General features: G+C 43.3%; 1 protein-coding gene across 3 annotated transcripts; it reads right to left on the reverse strand.

Annotated features, from left to right (window-relative positions):
- Positions 1-206: 206 nt before the first annotated feature.
- Positions 207-21,571, reverse strand: SENP5 (SUMO specific peptidase 5). Of its 3 annotated transcripts, none has more exons than XM_075157287.1 (10): positions 21,497-21,571; positions 13,789-15,368; positions 10,327-10,432; positions 10,031-10,178; positions 9,345-9,392; positions 7,412-7,489; positions 4,611-4,748; positions 2,846-2,929; positions 1,407-1,457; positions 207-1,316 (listed from the first exon to the last, which is right to left on the reverse strand). In XM_075157287.1, the coding sequence occupies exons 2-10, from the start codon at positions 14,744-14,746 to the stop codon at positions 1,206-1,208; spliced, it is 1,722 nt and encodes a 573-aa protein (XP_075013388.1). In that variant the 5' UTR covers positions 14,747-15,368; positions 21,497-21,571; the 3' UTR covers positions 207-1,205. The 3 variants fall into 3 exon arrangements, with proteins under 3 accessions (XP_075013388.1, XP_075013389.1, XP_075013387.1); XM_075157288.1 differs by having other exon boundaries at positions 14,131-15,368; positions 21,497-21,552; XM_075157286.1 differs by having other exon boundaries at positions 207-1,334; positions 21,497-21,552.
- Positions 21,572-21,970: the final 399 nt, after the last annotated feature.

Here is a 21,970-nt window from a genome sequence, read left to right on the forward strand (position 1 = left end):
AAAGTCTCAAGACCCGCTGCTCTCACTTATCCCGGTCCAGTGCAACAACATGGCAAAGTTTAGTGCTGGACTCACAGCCTCCCGCCCCGCCGGAGCAGAATGTGTTTGTACAGCACCCACCACAAGTGCTGTTATTCCCAACCAGACCCATTGGTGCTACTGAACGCAAACAAATCGAGGGATGTTTGAGACAATCAAACAGCAGATGCAGCAGAAATGAATTAATTTATATTTGAACAAAGGCAAAAGCCAATGGGAGATTAAACACGACAAGCTTGAAGGGAGTTCATCTGAAGACAGAGCTGAAGGGAGAGATGCTGAAATGGTACATTTCACCGCATACTGTAGAACTGAAAAATGAGTCAAAGCCATCTGAGATTTAAACAGTTACAGCCAAGGAGTTTATCTTAGTATCTAAGCTGTGACTCTTCAGGGCCAGCTTTATAATTCTCCTTAATACACACATCATGGAGACTTCTGCAGCATATAGGAACACACTATCAATCTGACTGACGGAACACCTTTGTACTTTTTATTATACAGACAAGTGCTGAAGCTTTATTTGTGCAAAGGCTGCTTTTTATCTATAGGGACAGGCTGATAATGACAGCTGGATAAATGTTAACAGAACAAACTTTATTAGCAACTTGAACTATTTAAAAAAGAGGTCTCCACAAATTAAATCTGTAGATGAGTTTAGCCACCCTAAAAAGTGGTAATTCAGTATTATACAGCCACAACAGGGACAATGGAACTATCAAATAGGTTCTAGCTGTTCTTTTTATGGCATTGATTTTTTTTTTTAATACATTCAAAGCATTATTGCATCAGAAAACATATCATGCATCTTTATGTTTCCAGACAAAATCACCTGTATTTGTCATTTCTAGCTACATCTCAAAGGTGCACCAAATCTACAGTTTTATGGTTTTAGTTGCATGCTTTGCCTATATGCATGCTGAGATAATAAATATTAAATACAGGAAAGAACATAAAAGAACCAAACTGACATAAGGAATATTTTACGGCAGCTCTGTTATGTTCTGCCAGTTAAAGAGCTTGTCAAAAAATTGAGGTAACAACAGTGGCCACACCACTCAGCTGAGAATCGCTCAAAATTCACGGAAGTTTTCAGAAATTCAAGTACACAAACACCAGCTGCAACTTGTCAGAAATGCCAGAGAAATTAGGTTGGCTGCATTTTATTAGTCTATTAGCTGGCGTTCACACAGCTCCTTGTATATCCTTTTTCTCACTCGGGGCATATCTTCCTGGGAGAACTGAAAAGGCTGGTCTAAGGCGAGGCACTTGCAGTACTGAGGAAAAGGAAAAGGCTTGATTGAAAAAAAGGACATTTATTATATGAACAATACAGGCCACTGATTTTTAAAAAGCAGTACTCTTACCTGGAGCACAAAAACCCCACAGTCACTGTCATTTTTCTGTTGTGGAATGCACTACAAGGAAAAGAAACAAGAAGAGACATGTTAGATCTTTACTTATCCTTTTATGCTCCAAGTCCTGCTTAAAGTCCAAAAGGAGATTCAGCAAAACGATCAGGTATCTCGTTCTCAGAGCTAGCTGTTCTGCAGCACTAGACACTGGAGTTGTAATTACTTATTCTGATCCCAACTTTTGCAAGGTGACACTCGGCACCTTGTTAGAGTAACACCTAACATTTAGAAAAATATATAGTGTAGGACAGAAAACAAATTACAAATCTTTCTTTCAAGTTTATTTTCTTTTAGTGACCTACACAGAACAGCTTCTCAATTAGTTTAAATAAATGTTTGTACAGCATTATCTGCTTTACACAGGACCAAAATGTATCAGCAAAGTCACACAGGCCTAGAGGAAGATTACTCTCAGCATCCATGTTACCAGCAGTGGCTTTCCTGCCCCAGCCACAGCAAAGGGTCTCAAAGAACACGAAGAGTGGTACATCGTCACGTGACAGGACTGAGCAAGGCAGTCTCAAATTATAACTTTCAACTTTCATTATTTCTTCAAACATGCTCCATTTTGATATGCGGAGCTAAGAAGTCCCACTCACTAGTGCCGCTGTGTGTCTGGCACTTGAAGAGGAAAAGTAATTGTCTTCCTCAACTCCCAGATCTTCTACCTCACAGAACGCAGGAGGACAAACTCTGACTGCACAGGGTGTGCATGAGTGCAGAGAGGAATCATTTCATCATTGTATCAGCATCTAAAAATAAACCTGTGTGAGGAGGGAGCTGTTGGGAGTATCTCTAGTGTGCAATGACCTGTTTTATATCTTTGGAGCCATTATGGGATGGCTACGCAAATCACATATTCCCTCATTTACACTACACACAAGTTACTCCCTTTTATTGTTGCCAGACTTTGTTTACTTGTGATCAAATGCAATGCCCCACAAACAGCCCTGGAGACTAAAGCCCACTATCCATACCAAATATAAAATATAGGCAGTGGCAGCATTAGCCTATTCCCTCCCTCACCAAACACCATCTATTTGGCACAGTTCAGAGCAGTCCTTTCGGGAGAAGTCAGGAAGCTGAGTCTCCAGCTCATTCAGTCCTTGACCTTGTGCCAACATGGGCACCAGCAACAGATTTTGCTGCACGGATATTTAGTTGTCCAGAGATTAGGGTCAGATCACCAAGTCACTTGCAGAAAGTATTAAAGACCTGGTGGGAGCTAAATGAGCTCTAATTCCCATGTGTAACCACCTGTGTCGCTCCTACCACCCTCCACCTGGTCAGCGCAGAACAATTTACTACTTGTAAAAACATATGGGTTTAGAAGCAGCCTCCTAAAATCTCCCAGAAGGTCAGACTCCAGAGCTTGAAATGCTGCCATTTACCTTTGTCACAGCAGTCTGCCAACCCTGAAGAAACTCGGGGCGATTCTTCTCTTTTGCTTCAGTCAGCAAATACTTTCGAATGTTCTTTAAAAAGGAAAGGGAAAAAAAGCAACAATATTATTCACCAGCTAAAGAACAGGAGAGAGACATTGACATCTTTGCTGGTATCCTTTTGACAATGAGGACAAATTTCGGGTAAGCATTAAGCATTAGGAGCTGAGCTCAGATCTAGAGGTAAAGAGATGAACTGTGGTGGGTACTGTGCCTGCCACCATCAAGGCTCATCTTGGTCTATCAAGGGGAGCTGTTACACCCTCAGCCCCACTGTAGGCTGGGATACTTAACAGTGGACCAGCTGTGGCACTCAGGCACAGAGTCAGAGTGCTCTCAGACATGCAGAGACACACAGCGCGGTCCGGCATGTGTTCTCTCCTGGCTTACTTGGCTGACACCAAGGCCCTTATATTCGATATGATAGCATTTTCCTGCCTGAATCTCAATACAAAACACTGAGTTCTGCAGCTAATCAACAAAGCTCCAGGGAGAGTTTTAGTGACATTCAGGAAAAAATAGTCTGACACAAGCAAAGAGAAGGAAGCAAGATAAATGAGCCTATGGTCTTGGGTTAAGCAAATCCTTCTACTTCTCTGTAAACAGGCTGGTGGTTTATAGCACGATTTAAACACAGTCCAGCACGCTAACATTCACCTCAGGGTGGATCATAGTGGAGTTTTCAGTATTGGCCCCCCTTCCCCTAGAAAGGGCAGGAATAAAAGCCTCTCATGTTTGTGAGACATTTAAGTGCAAATGCCTTGCCTGGAGCAGGATGGGAGAGGCCACATGGCAGGACTGCAGGAGAGACTGTAGGGCTGCTGAGAGGGACCCCTGGTTTACACAGCAAGTTCAGAAGCTGGAAAGCATGAGGTCTCTCGCTCCCAGAACAAACATTAGCTTCATCCTCAGCAAATGCTACCAGGAAACTAGTATCTTCATTCAGAAGTCCTAGCTGGGAACTCTCCTGGGTACAATAATTACTACTCTTCTGTAAGCCAACAACTACACACAGTTAGAAGTAGAGGGCTGCTCCATCAAGCAAGCAATTAAGTTGACAAAATTAGCTTTTGTAAGAGGGTCATTACAATTTGCTAGTCCCAGCAAAAATCTTCTGTCTGCTCTTTACCAGGAAGACTGATAATTTAACTCCAGTGTTCAGGCTGCAGCTTCGAAAGGTTGCTGGGTTATAATCAGAGGTACACATCCCGTACCAATGCAGACAGAGGAAAAAGGCAACACGTTGTTAATAGCACAGTAACACATAAATCCCGCTGGGCAGCACTACAGCATCTTCAGTTCTGTTCTCTCACCCAGGCAACCTCCCCCAAAAAGGATCACAATTTATCATTTCCTAAACATGAGTCCGTTAGCAGTTGAAAGAACTGCCTTTACTGTCATTCTGGCTAGTCTGCTTCCCTATGGCACTTGGCTTTGAGCGTCTGCTTTTTGTGGGAGTGACAAGACAGAGCCACAAAAGGTGTGCCGATTAGGCTAATTAGGCAACAGGCAATCTGACCTCAACTCCCAGCTTTGGTGTGACCCTCGAGGTCTGTGCTTCAGACTCCCCAGCAGGACAAGCTGATTCTCATTTCATACACGGCAGGACAACAATAGACACACTGCATTTAAAGTTTAAGGCTGAACAGAAAAAGGGGGAGTGGTTTGTTTAAGAAAACAGTTCAAACTTTGCAGACACAGCTGTCACTCTTACCTCTACACAAAACTTAAAATGAATGCCTTGGGAATCATAAAATGAAATAATTCGATGGGGGATGTTCACAGTAATGAGGGACCAGTGGACTTCCAGGTGAATAGGAATTAACAACAGAGTCTTTTTGAACAAGTCCACCTGGCAAGAAGAACAATATACATTAGAGACAATTCCACAGGCACAACACACCAAAGCAAGATACTAATTGTATCTAAGTTTCCTCTCTGCCATCCCGTAACTGAAGTCTTCTTTTGGCCCTCCACTCTTTCAGCACATTCCTCATGTTTATCTCACACGCAACTTATTAGCAGGCACAAAAATACAGTTACAGCCCAGAAAGTGGCTAAGGACCACTGTACAGTATCAGAGTTAGTCACCACTGTATTTGTGGCAAAAGCCTGCTCTGCGTTAACATCCGCGTCAAAGTGGAATTTCTTAAGTAATGATGGCAATAGAGTCGAGCCTCAATTTGGGTTACCTACGTATCTTCAGTAATGACTCTGCTGCACTATGAACACCACTGATTTCTACCAGAGCTGCACCACGGATAGGTGACAGATGAAGCAGTTGTGATTACAAACACCCCACAAAACCAGCGAGCTGGTGCAGTTTGACTCCCTCTGCCGTAACACAGCATCTGTGACTTGTCAGAGGAAGGCAGAGGAGGAGTGCACGATGCTTTGGTGAGCAGAGGAAAGGAGGGGGTGAAGACAGAGCAGATGCATCCTTTCTTAAACTTAACTTTGTAGCAGATGTACTGTGGTCACAGGCAAGCAAACAAGGGAGAAGGTCTTAAAGTACAGAACAAGTAGATCAGATACAACACCCCCAGTGTCTGTGTGGCAGATGAGTCCGTATGCTTTTGGAAGGGCCTTTCATGATCTTCCTTCTCCCAGCTCCTCGTGAAATGGTTGTCTAATTGCTGGGTTTTTGGTGGTACAGTCCAGAAAATAAGCAAAAATAGAATACTGAACGAAATGAACTCATCCTGTGGGAAGATTTCTATGCTGCTTTTTTTTTTTTTAAAGCACTGTGCAATTTGAACAGTACGTAATTGCTGCACTACTGGTAAAGGCAGGTCGTTTGTAGGAAAGAAAAGTGTATTTTTTGAGTAACAGTGGGAAGCTGAAGGCACAAAAAAGTCTGAGCATTCACAGCAGTTGTCAGCCGAGCCTTGCTCACAACAGTGCTTTGATTGTCACAAGCATCGACAATCCCAGCTCCCACCTGCAGAAACTGCTTCCTGACCAGATTACAGCACACTCACTACACAACAATCCATCATTCTTGGAGAGAAGCAAAGAGATGTCAGCCAGCAGCAAGCTGAGCCCACAAAGGAAAACTGGAGTAAGATAAATGAACTACACCTTCTGCCATGTCCAGCAACAGCAGAGCCATGCTAAACTCAAGGGTCCTCATGTGACCCTAGTTGTGGGATTGCTGCAGGCATGCAAACCTGTAGCAGAAGAGGCAGCCAAAGAGGAAGAATGGCAGCCAAAAGCTGGAAGGGTCTTTAGTTAAGACCTGATGTACAGAAAGAACGGTGGCAACCTAGATCTGCTTCACCGAGACAATGCAGAGTCAGCTTGCTGACATGACAGCAGATCAGAGCAGGAGTGCCAATCTGATCAGTGGCCAGAGGGGACAGGCAAACAGGAGCTTTGAAACCACTGCAGCTAGATGCAGAAGAGCATGTCCTTCTAGGCTCTGGCCTCCTGTATCCCAGGGGACCACATTTATAAAACCTGGTACAATACTCTGGTGTGTTCAAAAAGCAGAAACAAGTTCCCCTTAATTGCATATTGCAGGACGAAGCAGTCTACTGAATCCTTCCAATAGATACTGCTTAGTTCTCATCCTTGCTTTAGAGATTCTTCAGGAATTCAGGTGTAAATGTCTAAACAACTGTCCTGCTCTCATCTGGTCCCTCCTCAGCAGCAACATGAATACAGGTTCCGCTTTCAGTATCTACCGTCACTTTTGGGGTTTTTGCAAAACTTGGGTTGCTGGAGAAAAAGAACATTTAAAAAAAAAAAATACCTGGGAATATTAAGCACCAATATTCAGTCTCTCTTTAAAGAGATTTTAATAAATTATACGAATAGATTTTATATTTGGATAATGAGTTCATCTCTAGCATTTCACAGATGTGTGCTATTTAAGTGCTTCTGCAGAAAGATCACGCATTCAAATATGGTCCTTGATTAGTCTTGCCTCATCTCCCATATTAGAAAGGACAAATGTTCACAGAAAAAAACCACAGCACTGTTCTTTGTATTAGCTATCTCAGAAAATATCCCAACCCATGATCTGGTATAGGTTCTGGAAAGCAAGGTGAATTCTGTTCTTGTCATGCGAACAACAGGTTGGCTTATTATGGGTGTCTGATTTCTGCTTTCTAGTACCTGTAGGTATTACTCAGGAGTAACAATTTGATTTTATCAAACAATCCCAGTCTGAGATAAAAGGAAGAAGCAGAATTAAGTCTGGTCTCCTGTAGCGTACCTGGCACTGTCAGGAGCAGCAAGAGACATTTCTTGCAGCTAAAGTAACAGCTTGCATGAATATACACAAAGAGATAACCTACCACCAATGATGAAGCCATTCAAAGTACATTTTCACAACATAACCATACTAACTTGAATAGTGCCACACTACTATTTTTATTAACCTCTCCCCACTTTGTATAGCTCCTTTGCAAACCATCCTTTGCAGGTAACACACTGTAACCCAGTTTCAAGTTAGTCATTCAACCCAGCCCAAAAGAACCAGAGCACTGACGTCACGGAGTTAAAGGATACCTTTTTAGTCCATCGTTTTACCCCATTATATCCTTTGGTTACGAGCTGTCTATGAAAAAAGCTGTTAAAGAAATGAACCTGAAAAAGAGAGAGAGGAGGAATGAGCACAGAAATCTTCATGCACAGTCATTCCCCTTCCCCCAGGATTATTTATACAAAACAACTTGTAATGAGCCAATATTTAATGCAGGTTTAGAAACAGAACCCCAGTAGGGACAAACAGAGGCTTTGCCAAGCCTAAACTATTGCTGTTCTTCAGCAAGCAAATAAAGCAAGCCTTATTTCCCTGTAATATATGATGTGAGCCACTGCAGTATTTATATTTACACTTTTGTATCTCCAGGCATATCATGTTTAATTTTTGTTGGGGATGGACTTGGGAGAAAAACACCAGGATAAGGAGTACAGTTTTTGTTGTTCTTTATAGGGATTAAGGAAGAGAACAACAGACTGGCAAAGTGGGGGTGGTAGAGAAGGGAGTAGCTTCTGTTTTTAGTTGCTGGAAGTTGAGACTCAAAACAAAAAAAGTTACGAGATTTAATCCAACAACATGGTCATTTGTATTCAACTACTATGACCAGCTCTAGGCAAAAACAATATCTGCTATTTAAGAGCATTTTTTAAGTTATACCACATCCATTTTGTAACTAAAAACCTACATTTATGGCAAAAAATGTAGGCTTATGTTAAAAAAAAATTATTTAGCTCCAACTTAACACTATTATTCCCTGTGCTTAGCTTCTTGCAATTACAGGAACAGATTAATACAAATGGAAATCTGCAACATCTGTTTTTAATAATTCTGCTAGTGTAGAGGTGGTAGAAGGCTTGAGTTATTACTTGAAAAAAAAGTTAGAAAATTCAGCATCTGAAAACACAGTCTAACACCCATTAGCTATGCCAACAGACTTCAAAACCACATTCTGAGGTACCAACACAAAATCTCCCATGAGGATTTCAATTATACACTATGAAGAAAAAGCAGACACAAGCAAACAGATACAATCTTCAATACCACAACCCTAGCACACACTCAGGAAGTACAGAGAATACTAATGAAGAATCACCGTCACCACCAATCAAAGTAACAACGCTCTTTCTTCTGAGCTTCAAGATTTTAAGAATTACATTCTGCAGAGCTCATCTAAAAATGGCTTTGTTTGGGTCTTCCTTTGGTCTCACCTGAAAATTGTTCAGCTCTACTAGTAAACAGATGGCTTTTTATAATTGCCACTGCTGCAAATGTAGTCACAGAAGGGGGGCATTGTTTTTTTCCTTTCTTTTTTTCAACTGCCACCAACAGTTAGACACTACAGTTGGAAAGCAGTAAGCGTTTCTGTTGAGGATGCACAAACCAAAGAGTCCTGCAGAGTCAATACTGCCGAGGAATCAAGCAGCTCTGCATCAATTCACATCCGCAGTTTGAGCTGTTACGGCCCCCACAGCTGCGAGGTGGGCGGGTAGGCAAGTGCAAGCAGCACATGTGCATGGTTCAGATGCTACCATTCATGGTTTGTCATCTCAGCAGAAATCCATCTTCATCAGAAATTTCAGCTGAAACACCAGACTAGTGAGCAAGGGCACGGATAAAGCACTTTAGAAGCAGATAAGCTGGAGACAGAAACCTCTAAGGGGGAAAGGAGAGTGGGATGGGCGAAAACAGGGCACCCTTCTACAGGTACATCAGTAACATCAGGCTACCACAGAAACCACCTGCAGAGCTAATCCAATGAGTTCCTGAAGCAAGAGCAACAGCACTGAAAACTGTATTTTAGCACGGGAATGGAAGAAAATCTGAGCAGCAGATTATAATGGAACCACTCGGAACATCATCGAGCTATGAATCTCAATTCTGTATCTGAAATATTCAATGTTTCACCCTTCCCTCTCAATCTCTCATTAGGTACATTTGCATAATAACAAAACCCCTCACCTTTTCAGGAACTGCATCCATTATGAGTTCACCATACATGTTAATTATCTGTAAGAGTTAGTAAATATTTGAATACGTACAGAATAATTTTGTAAAACTCAAATTCACAACTTCCCATAAAACATAGGACCCTTCACACTTAAATCAGCAATAAGGAGGTGAGCAATTATAGTAACAGTTTGCTGCAGTCTGAAGGACATGCACTCTGGAACTAATAGTGGTCGGCCCGGAGAGAGACTGTAACTGGCTGCTTGAAGTCTACCTCAATCTGAAATGCGGTTTAATTCAATTTAAGTGTACCGGTGCATGCCCTGGGCACTACAGCCTTCTTGGTTTTTTGGCTGTGGGCCACAGTCTGCTGCTTCACTCTGCTGTTCTTGTAATCTGCTCAAGCTTTGGGATGGGGGAGATGCTAAAACCTATATGGGTAGCCACTATTTTCCCAAAATAGTGCAACATCATTTCTTCAAAAAGAAACAGTTTAGTTGTGACACTTCCCATCTTCCAGACTTGTAACCACTATTATTGCACCTGCCATGGCAAAAGCTGCTCACCGCTTCTTTTACTTCTCAAGTGTAAAGTAAGGATAGTCCACCTATAACGCAGCAGAAGGTGAACAACTGATATCCTAACATAAATGGGCTAAAAAGGGGTAAGGGAGCACATAAACACCAAGCATCTCTGACCTGGTCATTCAGCCAGTTCTGGCCTTCCAGTGTAGCTAAATCATCCATATCTAGCATGTGCTTATTATAGAAGACCCGGAAATTGCAAGTGGAGGTTTTTGGATGTTTTTCCCGATACTTCATGATTTCCCTGGTGATAAAAGGTTTTCTAAAACAGGATTGAAAAGGTAGAAAAAAAATAAGTCAAGTTCATATCAAATGGACTTCTGTTCTGTTAGGTGTTAGACGTGGAGCGTGTAGTAGCAATGCAAGCAATTTGTCCTTTACAAAGTCTAGAATTTGATACTGCTACACACCTATGGGAGAAATCTTCATTAAAGACTTCTTTTAATCTTCCCATGACATCTTTTTCACAGAGTGGAACTAAACTGCCATATTTCTTCATAACTTCATCTAGGAATCCTTTAAATATACCAGAAAAATGAAAGTGCAAACATGTAAAAAACCCTCCAAGTTCACTAGTCCAATACAGCAGTCATTTCTTCCAAGTACGAGCAGCAATCATTCTGCACCCAACCAACACACGGCAAGTATATGTTTAAGAAAACTAAGCTCAAATTGGCAATATCAAATAAAAGCAGGGGAAGGAGGAAAAAAAATAAAAAAGCAGGAATCTGATCACTCAGCTTTACAGGGAAAGTTCAGACCCCATTCTTCCCATATGCACATATATCTACATCAAACTAATTATACCACTGCTACGAGGAGAATCCATCCCACTGCTTATTTCAATTAGCATCTTAAATAATTTTACTGCAACATGAAAAGCCATCATTTTCTGCAACAGTTTTCACTGAAAACCCAGTATCTTGTCCTTACGGTATGCAGAATTACTCCCTTCAAATGTAAGCAGCCCTGGTTGGCAGCGTTTGCAGTCTGTTCAGCTTCTCTGCTGCCACCATAGCAAAGAGACACCAGACAGACACTCAGCAAGTTTAACGCATTTACCCTAGTATCCTAGGGAAGGCATTTAAGGTGCCACGGACAGCCATGTCAGCCTGCCATAACACCAGAAACAAAAGATATTAACTAGGAAATAATGAAGAGATGAATGCTGGAGGAATTAAAAAACCTAGGAAATAGATTTCCCCCCCCAGACACAAGACTGGACCAGTGGAGACATAAATCCCACCCATGCATTCAAAACCACTTTGAGAATGAAAGAGAATGGAAAACAGGATTTCAACACTTGCTAGTGAATAAGAGAAAAAAGACCAAGTTGTCCAGCTTTCTGAAAATGAGTTTTCAAATGCAGCAGGAAACACGTGTTCTGTGTACAGAAAGCTGGCTCTGAGATCAGAGTCCAGGGAAATTGCACTAACCCAAAATCCAGGACTCTTCTCAGGCCTGGGTGTGATGGCAGACAGCATCACTGGATAGTGCAGTGTATGTTTAGCTCTCTGCTTATTAAGGCTTTAACAATATTTCCTGGAAACTTTCAAAGATCAGGATGGGAAGAAGCAAGACAAGAGAAACATCCCACAGAAAAAAATGCCAGAAGAACAGTAGTAAGAAAAGAATAAAAAAAGAAAGGAGAGAGACCAAGAACAAAACACAGACAGGCGAGAAAAGCAGTGAAGATGCAGCAAGAAGCACACCTGGATGTGTGACAGAAGGAAGGGAGCACTGAAGAGCTAGATCAGACAACAAGGAAGAATTCTTCACAGGAAGATATCCTTCCTCGCAACTCTGCCAGGCACTTGCCTAACAACTTTTATCCCTTACATCTTAGTAGACTGTGACAGGGAGAATATTTCTCACTCTGGCTAGAAGTCTAGATAGATGATGTATGGGGATGTAAGTGTACCTTATTCTCTTTTAATATATACAATTTTTAAAAGCTTTTTATTCATACACACACAGGAAGGATTGTTCTCGTAGTTACAACTAACAGTAGCAGAGCTCCAAGAGACCTCTAGCTAGATTCTGACCTCACTTGGGCTGGTGTAACTGCATAATTCAAGGAGGAAAATACAAAGTTCAGACCTGGTGCAAGATCAGACACCCATCACGAACAGGATTTACCATGGAGCTCTGTTCAACACGTAATAGCACATCAGAATGCACTAAATATTGCAGCCCATTAACATCCGAGTTCAGCTGCTGCAGAGAAATTCAACCATAACACTTACATCTCCTTCATGCATCTACCCTAGCAACTCTTGCCAGGTTAGCAGTACCTTTTAGGGTGCAGTTAATAATTAACAACACTCCTAAACAGACAAGAACTTCTGTACACAATTACACCAAAATTAAAATTCTTTTTTATAGCTTTTCAGCTGAGAAAACTCAGAAGTGCTATACTGTCAGTATGAGTGTATATGTAGTGTAGGCTTGGCTTCAATCCTCAGAGAGGAACCCTCAAGTCTGAAGAAAATGGAAACTGGTCTCACCTACTTCCATTCAGAAGCTAGGTAAGAATTTTCTTAAAATTGTCAAGTGTGGGAAAGTTTAGCGCATTTGCTGTCTGTCTTTTTAATTTTATTTTTTAAGTTATACAGGCCTCCCTTGAAGAAGAACGTGACTGCCTATCAGACCACAAAACCCTGATACAATCTTAGTTCTTGACTGTTACAGAAGGATTACGTCCCTTTTTCTGCTGGACATACTTTAAAACTCCATTGCAGAAGTGGTCTGTTCGCTGTGGTAGCACAGTTTCTCTCAATTTCTCACATAGCGCCCGGTCCTTGCTGGATCACGTAAAGGCAGTCATAGAGAAACACATCCCACACTAACTTGTGGATCTGGAAAGCTAAATCATCTTTTGAGGTTCAGTGTCTCCTTCTTCAGGTTTTGCTTTAGAGAATCAATTGCAAAATTGAAGGACAAAAAGGTGGGCAGAAAAATCAGAGCATGTCAAACTTCAAACAATCCCTTTAACTCTAGTTGAAACCAGCTTCAGGTTTATGGGAATCTATGAAGCCAATTTCTTCAAAGGAAGACTTCAGTTATGAGAACACCACTGAACTTGAACATTATATTAATGGTACGAGGTGGCAGAAGGTGTTAGCCTACTGCTCCTTACTATGTGTATAGTATGCTGCTATACATAAATAAGACACCGATTACTATATTTACCACGTTCCTCTTTAGAGAGACTATCAAATACTGCATGCTCAGCATTGAGTAAAAAAATCCCAAAGCCTTTTTGCTGTACCTTTGCTAAGACTAGTCTTGCCTTTTTAAAAAATATTGTCTAATAAGATTCATTAAGCCTACTTTATGAACAATTGTAGAGAAAACTAAGTGACAATGAACAATATTTGGTTATTAAAACCTGATTCATTAAGTGATTTAATCTCAGTCTAAGAGCAAGAGAAGAGAGGATAGGCTGGAAGGAAGTATTAGAACACTAAAAATTTTCAAAAACCAAGTTAAGAGTAATAATTGTCAACCATTTAAATAACTGGAAGTTTTATCATCTTCTGAAATCACATGATAAAAAACATTTAAAATGTCTATCAACAATTTTCCACAAAGATTCCAATTAAATTACGTTGTATTCTCTAAAACAAAAGTAGCAGAGGCACCGTTCAACTAGCCCTCAAAACAGCTTGTCAGATAAGCATTGATTTGTCCTTCCTTCATGCAGCTCTCCTCTTTGCAGCCTCATTTCATTAAGTGTTATGCTAAGCACCCTTTACAATACACAATAAGAAACCATTTTAATAAAGGAATTAACGCAACATGTAAACTCCACGATACATCCACCAGTTTTCAGGAACTCCTGGAAACCCTAAGATATATAAAAGGTATACCACAAAGCCACGTTGCCAACTGTTCATCAGCCACCCGGGAAGCTTTCTGACTGTTCCTTTTGCCTCCCTTCTGAGTTTCTGATTTTAGTCCTGTGCTTTCTGGTGAAGGCTCCTCAAGAGGACTTTTACAATAAGGGTGATCTAGTAACTTTGCACTAAAAACGTCCAGGTTTAAGGATCCCTCTACTTCCATTTGGCTAGAGCTGTCCTCATTTTGTGCCAGCTCCATGGATAAAGGTCCATTTCCAAAGTTATCATTGACATCAGGATCCTGCAAGGAGGATTGCAACAACATCATTCCATCTACACCCACAACCTCATTAGATTCTGTGTCATCTTGACCTGAAACAGCAATTTCTCTTCCTGTCACGGAGACGAAAACGTCAGAGCAATGATCCTCTGCCAGAGTCCCGTTGGTCTCCACCTGGTGCAAGGTCTCTGCCTCCAGCAAAGCTCTAGCATGCAGTTCTGGCGGGACAACATCCGCACTGCCATCCTGCCCTCCAGATTCTGGCTCCTCAGAACACGGCTCAGCACACGGTAATGCATCCTGCGTACGGCAGATCTCAGGTGCACATATTTTGTTCTCCTCACCTAAAGATTTGGATGTATTATTGTTCATATCTAATAAGCTGTACCGGTTCCAAAGACGGTTACTTTTAGATTTCCAGTAGGAAAGCCAATTACACAATCCACTTTCAAAATCCCACTGGAGCGTCTCTTGATGGTCCCTCGTAACTTTCTCCACCCACCTTGGCTTGATTTTTCTCAATTTGCAGGTTTTGCCTCTAGCTCGAAGTTCCGGGGATTTTATAATTCTATACCGAAACCTAACCATAGAAAGTTTCTTATGCATCATAAATAAAGATCTCTTTTTTACAGTATGATGGTTAAATTTGGACTTCTTTATAGTTGTCAAGGGGCCACAAGTTCCATTCCACTCCCTTTGCAACAGCATTTCCTTTTATAGTTGTTTAAAACTACTAGGACTGTGTTGCCCTCACCATTACTGCTCTCCTCCCTGCTAAATACAAAACCACCTTTCTTTACAGGTAAGGCAGCACCATCCAGCGTACCACATGAGACATAATAGATATTGCTAGAGTTGCTATTAATAATAGCGACAGTTTCAAATTCTGGGGAATTCGAATCTTCACTCTGAAAAGATTCTTTGTTGAGTTTTCTTACTGCTTCTCCAGATGGGCTTTCGGCTTTGCGACAGGGACAGGATCCTTTTGCTCTCAGTAGTTTTGTAAGGAAAGCTGTATGGTTCAACAGTAGGGTTTTGATAGGTTTCTGCATTTAGAGGCACATCAGGAGCCCACCTGCTTTGGAGCTCAAGTGCCTTCCTTCTGCACTGCAGTCTTCTGTACAGTTTGTTGTGATTTAAGCTCACAATTAGCTGAGCACTCTGTCTTTTCTTCTTAGCTAGGAAAGATTGCTTTTGGAAGCAGTATTTCCCAAGCTCCCCAAATCCAGTGGTCCATCTTCTAGACTGGGCCAGCAACTGACTTCTTTTCCAAAGCAAACGTCTTCTATGGTTTTTCATTTTTCTGCTGCATTATGATCTTGAAAAACAGCTGAAAGAATAAGGGAAATTAATTCAGAGTCATCTGGACTGTAACATAATAACAAAACACTAGGCAACATGCCTATCTAAAATTCCACCCATCCTCCAAACACAATCCCACATTCCCTAGGACATTCTCACTTGCACCAAAAGGAAAAAGAAGCAATAGTTGCAATGGCTCAGTGTGTAAACAGGCTCTTCTCATTTACTTTCCCTTGAGGTAAAGCAATAAACAGGTAAACCCCACCCAGCCCACGCTGCCTATACGTAATTTCTGACTCTCTAGCCTGAGGTTAAATCTCTCTCAATACCCAGGGTATAGAGCAAGCACAGTTAACTAGCGTGCCTCAAAAGGCTTTTGAAAAACAAAACTTTGAAGTCCAAGTTAGTCAACAAGTGTGTGCAGGTACCCAATTCCATCAGCACTGTACAAAACTAATGCTTATTCTTGTGCAATAAATGTTAGCAGGCACTCGGAAGACACTTCACACGCTCACACAGATTTTTCCCTTAAAGGAATAGCAATGCACATACTGCCACAGAAATTTTGATTCTCTGACTAGATAAAGAATGACACAGCTTACTCTGCGAAGTTGTTCCTCTATATTTACAGTAACAGCTCACTCCATAAGACAACACCATCAGCTTCCATAATCAGTGTTTATCTTTACATTAACAAAGCAATATCAATGTAGGACACCAGTTAATCACCTTAAAAATCCCTTTCCCCACTAAAAACTTGCATCTCCAAGTGTGCAGTAAGGATATATCTGAGACTACACAAGAGTGTAAAGCCTGCATAGTAATATCTATTCATCTTCACTACATAACTAAAAATATTAATTCAAAGGTAGAAGAATCCAGAAACACAAGGGGAAGGCATCAGCCACACACACAACATAGGATCTTTCATGCAAATTGCCCCCCTCCTCCATCCAACTGATTCTGACTTACAGATTATTCTAACAAATTTTCCCTTAGCCACACCTGTCCCAAGCCTTACACGTAGGCATCATCTAGCTGAAAATAAAGGAGCCTATAAATGGAAATAAAACATTAACAGTTGGACTTTAAAGGCAAATATGAATGCTAGACACCTGCAAAAACAGGTATTTAAAGTCTGACTTAAGCAGCTCTTCTGTATTTTTCACTCTACTCATATTAGACATAAAGAGCAGGTGGCGCTTTTTTTTTTTTTGTGGAGGAGCGGGAGGGGAGTAGAAATGCAGAGAGGATAAAGAATATCATTTAGCACTCGGGTAAGGTATTCCCACCATACAGAAAACAGTCCAGAGTTCACTACCTACAACCTAGAAAGGAACCCAGTTACCTCCACTGACAGAGACGTGCAAGACAGTACAGCTTAACAGTATAAGCACTGCAATAGAGTCTAGCTCTTTTGTAACCCTCTGCTAGTCACCACACAACTCAGTTATCATAAAAATCAGGACATAACATCTCCTCATGCCAATTTTCTCACACTTGCTCTTCTAGCACTTACATACTCCTCTACACTAGATCCAGTTTATGCCTGCTTTTACGCTACAAACTCTACGTGTCTGTCTATTGTGTACGGTACCTACAAAACATTCCTTGAGTGGCCCCAGTAAACATCAGCCAAACCACAGTCTTGCTAGGAAAGCTTATTCCAGCCACACTTCCATCCAGATAAAACAAACCAACCCAGCGAAATCGCAGCGTTCTCAGCACAGCCGTGTATACAAGGGGCTTCTGCCAATACGGCGAGTCTTGAGTCCTCTAGGAAGAGCTCATGAAGGTAATGGTTTCGCTGCTGCTCAGAGTCTCAGCAATATGTGCCCAGTAACTGTGCAATATACCTGCTGGTTTTTAAGAACACTCCTGAACGATTTGGAGTCATGACTTTTCTCCTTGCTCGCTCATAGCAAAATTCAACAGGAAGCATCCCCTCCATGGGCACTGCCTCAGACGTGGAAGGCGGCTGAGCAACCGCTGGTTTTCTGAACAGCCGTGGATTAGGCAGGAGCTGAAACGCCTACAGCTGCCATTGTTTCACGCATAGTAGACTGAACTAATGATCACAGTGGGAAAAATACTGAACTAGATTCTAGCAAAGATAAGTCCTGACAACAAAGAGAACCTGAGGCAAACTTGAATTGAGAGACAAGAGTGGTGCCACAGTTTCAATGCAATCAAGTGCAATAGCAATCGAAATAGCTCATTTGCTCATTAGCGTCATGAAATCCAGCTTCTTAAACTGCAACAAAGGAAGATCCTAGGAAAGCTATTCTACCCACCAGTTCTTCTGCTTCATTTTTAACTTAGATCATTAAAAAATGCTTCACATTATAACTTACAGGATTAAAAAATACTCCATGTTTGTCTGTGATGCACACACCATTTTCTCCACATTGAAAGTTTTTCCTGTACAAAAAAGTTTCTCCTTAAAATGGGAAGAAAGTCTGACTAAGCCATTTAATCCAAGCAAACCTTTCCTGCCCTCCCCTCTCCCTTTTCAAACATAATCAGTTTTGAGTCTGGATCCCTTTAAAGCAAAGGCCTCCAAGGAGCAGTTAATCCCAGTCCCAGGAGCTGAAACAGTTCACTTTTCTAAGAGCAGTATTACTTAGAGTGACAAAAGATAATCCATACGCAAATATTTAATTAAAGGTGCTGCCTGAAGAACTTATTTTCCATCAGTGCTACAAGAGTGTTACTAGTTTCACTTGGCAACATAAATCAGCAAGGCAAAAGGACAGCTTAAAAGTGCACTGCTAGAAAAGGAACTGAAGTGAGCAACATAAGACCAAAAATAAAACAAGTATCACCCAAAGTTTAAAAACCCGAAGAGAAAGTCACATCTTCTCCCCATACATTGACACAGATAAAAAACCTCTGAGGTCAAGGAACTTGCACCATTAAAAGAGTCATTTGGCTAGTATAAGCCATACCTCCACTGCACAGGGATGCTGCACCAGCAAAATCCTAAAGCCAGAAAAGCCCAAGATGTACACCTCCCAAAGACCACAAGTGAAAGAAATTTACTGTCATTAGTCCTCACCCCTTCAGCTGTGTTTGACATACCATCTGCAAATGATTAAATATTAAAAGGCACAATCTCTTTTGCACTGGACAAAGACAACCCCGAACTGTTACAGCTCTGTACTAATGGCAGATTCTGGTTATAAATTTGCTTTGTACTCTAAGCTTTTAAAAACACATTTGGGAGCCACTCAGTTTTCATAATAGAGACTTAGCCCAAGAGCTCTGGTAAGTTACAAGCAAGCATGACTTTGTATCAACTTGACACAAAGACGGCCTAAAATTCACTGAACACCTACACAGGAGGAATGGAGGAATGCAAGGCCCTTGATCCTCTACCGACTAACAAATTCAGCGCAGATACATGCTATATTTTAGTTAGAGCAATTAGCAGCTCACTCCATTTGCAGCTTACATGGTTGCAGCTTGTGTCACCTTCAGTGAAATTAAGTATGGAAAAGACACTACCCATTCACATCTTTCACTAATTTTAAGCCTGTTACAGTTTAACCACTAATTAATCCTTGGCAGTCCTATTTATTTTTGGCAGGTTTAGAGAGCCCAGGTTTTAACTGAAAAGCACAGAAACAGGAAAGGCAGTCCCAGGCAGTGCTGCTGACAGGACTCTAACCAAAGGTTTCTAGCTGACACCTAGTCAGACCACAGAAATCTTTTGTCCACGCACGCACAGAACAAACCCACAGCACTGCAGCAGTGTAGCTACTTCATACTTAGATCACCACAAGCTGGCCTGGGTGGCCAGCAGATCAAGAGACACATGCAGCTGGTGAGTAATTCAAATACAGCTCACTTGCTAACTCTTAGGTTGTTTGTTTTTTTTTTTCCCAGACTGCCCAGATTTTAATATTGCTATTCAAAATATAAAAGAAGCTTGTTTTGAAGAGCATCAGTAACGTAAATAAAGCAAACAGCCTTGGAAGCGTGGCCTTGTGTGGGCACGAGTAATTCATGCATCACCTGCTCCCATGGGAGGCAGCGGTTCTTGCAACACCCAGCGAGTCCAGCCTCTCCCAGTGGAGATCTGGGGCAGGCTCTCAAGGACAGAAGATAAGCAGGAAAGAGAAAGCGGGCCTGAGGTTAGAGAGCTGGGATATGCTGTGCAAGAAGATGCCCACCCTCCCCCAACTGGAATCCAAAATTGGAAAGGCAGAGAGGAAGCTGGGGAAGGGTGTCTCTCTTCAAACCACCGCGTGGCCAGAACTAAGCTGATAAGGTCAGGAAGTCTGAAATGATTCAGTTAGCACATGCAGAAGTAACGCAGGTTCACAGTACTGGGAACTATCTCCTCTTCGCTTTCTTTTCTGATCTGCCCAGCACAGTTCTGTGAACTGTTAACCAAATATTTTGTCCCAAAGGTAAAACAAGCCCTAGGGAAATGCACTTTGACAAAACATAACGTATTAACACAAGACCATACAGAAACTGCCAAAGTCCAAAGTTAGCAACTTATGGGAACACAGCAGGGCATGGAGCCGATGACCTCAGTTACCACACTGCAAGGCTTAAACTCGTACAGTTACTTTGGTCTCTTCCTTTCTCTCAACTAGTGCTTTCAGGAACTAACCCACAGTCTCACTCGGCTGGCTACACATCTGCTAAATTTATTTCTGGCAAGATGATTATAATTTACTTATGGAAACATCCTCCTTTAGGCTAAACTAGATTAGTGGAGATACGTATAGCAGATAAAATGGCATTTAAGAGAAATACTGTCACAAATCAGAGTGATGAAAGAGAAAAAATTCTAGACTAAAGAGCCCAAAGTTACTTTTGTACAAGTAAGGAATAAGGATATAAATAATTTTTAATCTTCAGGCTTTAGATTGATTTTAATGAAATATCACTCAAGCTTTGTCCCTTCCTTCCTGAATACCTCTGCAAGGCAGAAGCATGGAAGTAGCTGAAGCAAAGTCTATCAAACTTTGCTGTCCAAGCCCTGTGAAGGGAACAGAAACTGAAATTTCAGTCAAGGTCCCTGCACATGTCTGGGAACAAGGGTCTCCCTGATGTCTTCTACAGGCTTTCCTTAAGACACAGTATATTTTCACAAGTATTAAACACATATTCCTGCAGCTTTGAAAAAAGATTACTTCTCTACTTGTATTAGTGACACACACAGAGGTAAGTAAAGGTGAGGCTATTAATAAAGGCAATCTGCTTCTCTTCAGAGCTAGAAGTCTGGGCTAGAACAAGTTTAGTTTGGAGATGGCTGTAGGGAGAGCGTGTTAGTCAAACTCAGTCCTCAGCTGAGAAACACAGCTCTGCTGTTCCTGCCCCGCAGTTCAGCACCCCACCTGTAACTGCCACCCCTGCAGAGCTCCCAGCCACTGCCTCACCAGCGCAGCCCAGTTTGGAAGGGCTCAAGGAGGGGAGAGGAGACAGCACTGGAGCAGACAAGCTCTCTGCTTACACAACAAAAAGGCTGGGAGTCTCTGTGAGCAAGAGACAACTCGGGGGCAGAGAAGTGGGGTTGAGAGCCCAATGATGGAAAAAAATATCTCTTGCAACAACTGAAAATCCCTTTCTACAGCTGCCCAGCTCCATCAACGCCCTGACTCTCCCAGTCTTATAGTTATGGAGAGTCTACCCATGCTCCCCAGGAGAGACTGGCACTGAACGACTCCACACCACCCCAGGACTTTCCTCAGACTCCCTATTCCCGCTAGCGCAGCCAAGCCCCTGTGACGACGCCAGGAACCAAGACGCAGCGCCTGGGCCCCGGCACCCACAGCGCGGGCAGGAGAGCAGGCAGGAACACAGAGAGGGCCGGGAGGCAGCACAGCGGCCAGCGGCGCCCCGCGGCCTCCGCCCGCCCGCGGCGACAGCGTCCGGGCACCCGCGCTCCCGGCCCTGCCGCTCTCCAGCCACCGTGTACGGGGCGAACCCGGGCGAGACAAGTCTGAGCGCTGCCGCAGGGAGCTCCGGGCGGGCACTGCCTCCCGCTACCCCGGCCCGCACGGCGGGACCACCCGGAGCCGCCCGGCGGCCGCTGGCCAGGCCGCGCTGCCCCGCACTGGCGGGGCCGAGCACAGGGCAGGCCGGGGCCGCCGCCAAGCGCCGCACCGGCCCGCGCGGGCCCGCCGCCCCCCGCCTCACCTCTGCCGGCCGGCGCCGCCCGGCTCATCCCGGTCGCCGGCAGGGCCGCGCTCCGCCCCCCGCCGCACGCCGGGCCGGGGAGCGCTGCGCCGGCGCCGCCGCGTCAGCCCTGCGACAGGGCGGGGGGCAGCGGCCGGCGGGGCAGCGCGCCTGCGCCCGCCTGGGCAGCGGGGCTGTGTCGGCCGCCGGCGGGGCAGGGCGCTGCCCGGCCCGGCCTTCCCGGTTCCACCTCCTGCCCTTCTCCTCCGGGAAGCCCGAGCAAGGCATCCCCGGGTTGTGTGAGCCAGGGGTGCAAAAAGGCGGCACGGGCCTTTCCTGGTGCCGCTGTCACTCGGCAGCGGCTCCCCCCGCCCCGGCGGAGGGTGACCCTGCTCGGCATGGGGCCGCGGGGCCCTGCAGGCGGCCCCTGCCCCCTCCTCCGCTGCACGCCAGCAACGGCCGCAGGAATGAGGAATTTAAAAAACAACCTGACTT

Source organism: Calonectris borealis, chromosome 9 (genome assembly GCF_964195595.1).
Source record: "Calonectris borealis chromosome 9, bCalBor7.hap1.2, whole genome shotgun sequence".
Taxonomy (NCBI): Eukaryota; Metazoa; Chordata; class Aves; order Procellariiformes; family Procellariidae; genus Calonectris; species Calonectris borealis.

What these genes read in the sequence shown, in the direction of transcription:
- SENP5 (XM_075157286.1), bottom strand. Translation starts at nt 14,746, where the DNA reads ATGCTGTTGCAAAGGGAGTGGAATGGAACTTGTGGCCCCTTGACAACT. An exon ending in ATTTTAAGTTTTGTGTAGAG is followed by an intron (nt 2,930 to 4,610) that starts GTAAGAGTGACA and finishes TCCTTTTTAAAG; the next exon opens with AACATTCGAAAGTATTTGCT. An exon ending in GTGGGGTTTTTGTGCTCCAG is followed by an intron (nt 1,335 to 1,406) that starts GTAAGAGTACTG and finishes TTTTCAATCAAG; the next exon opens with CCTTTTCCTTTTCCTCAGTA.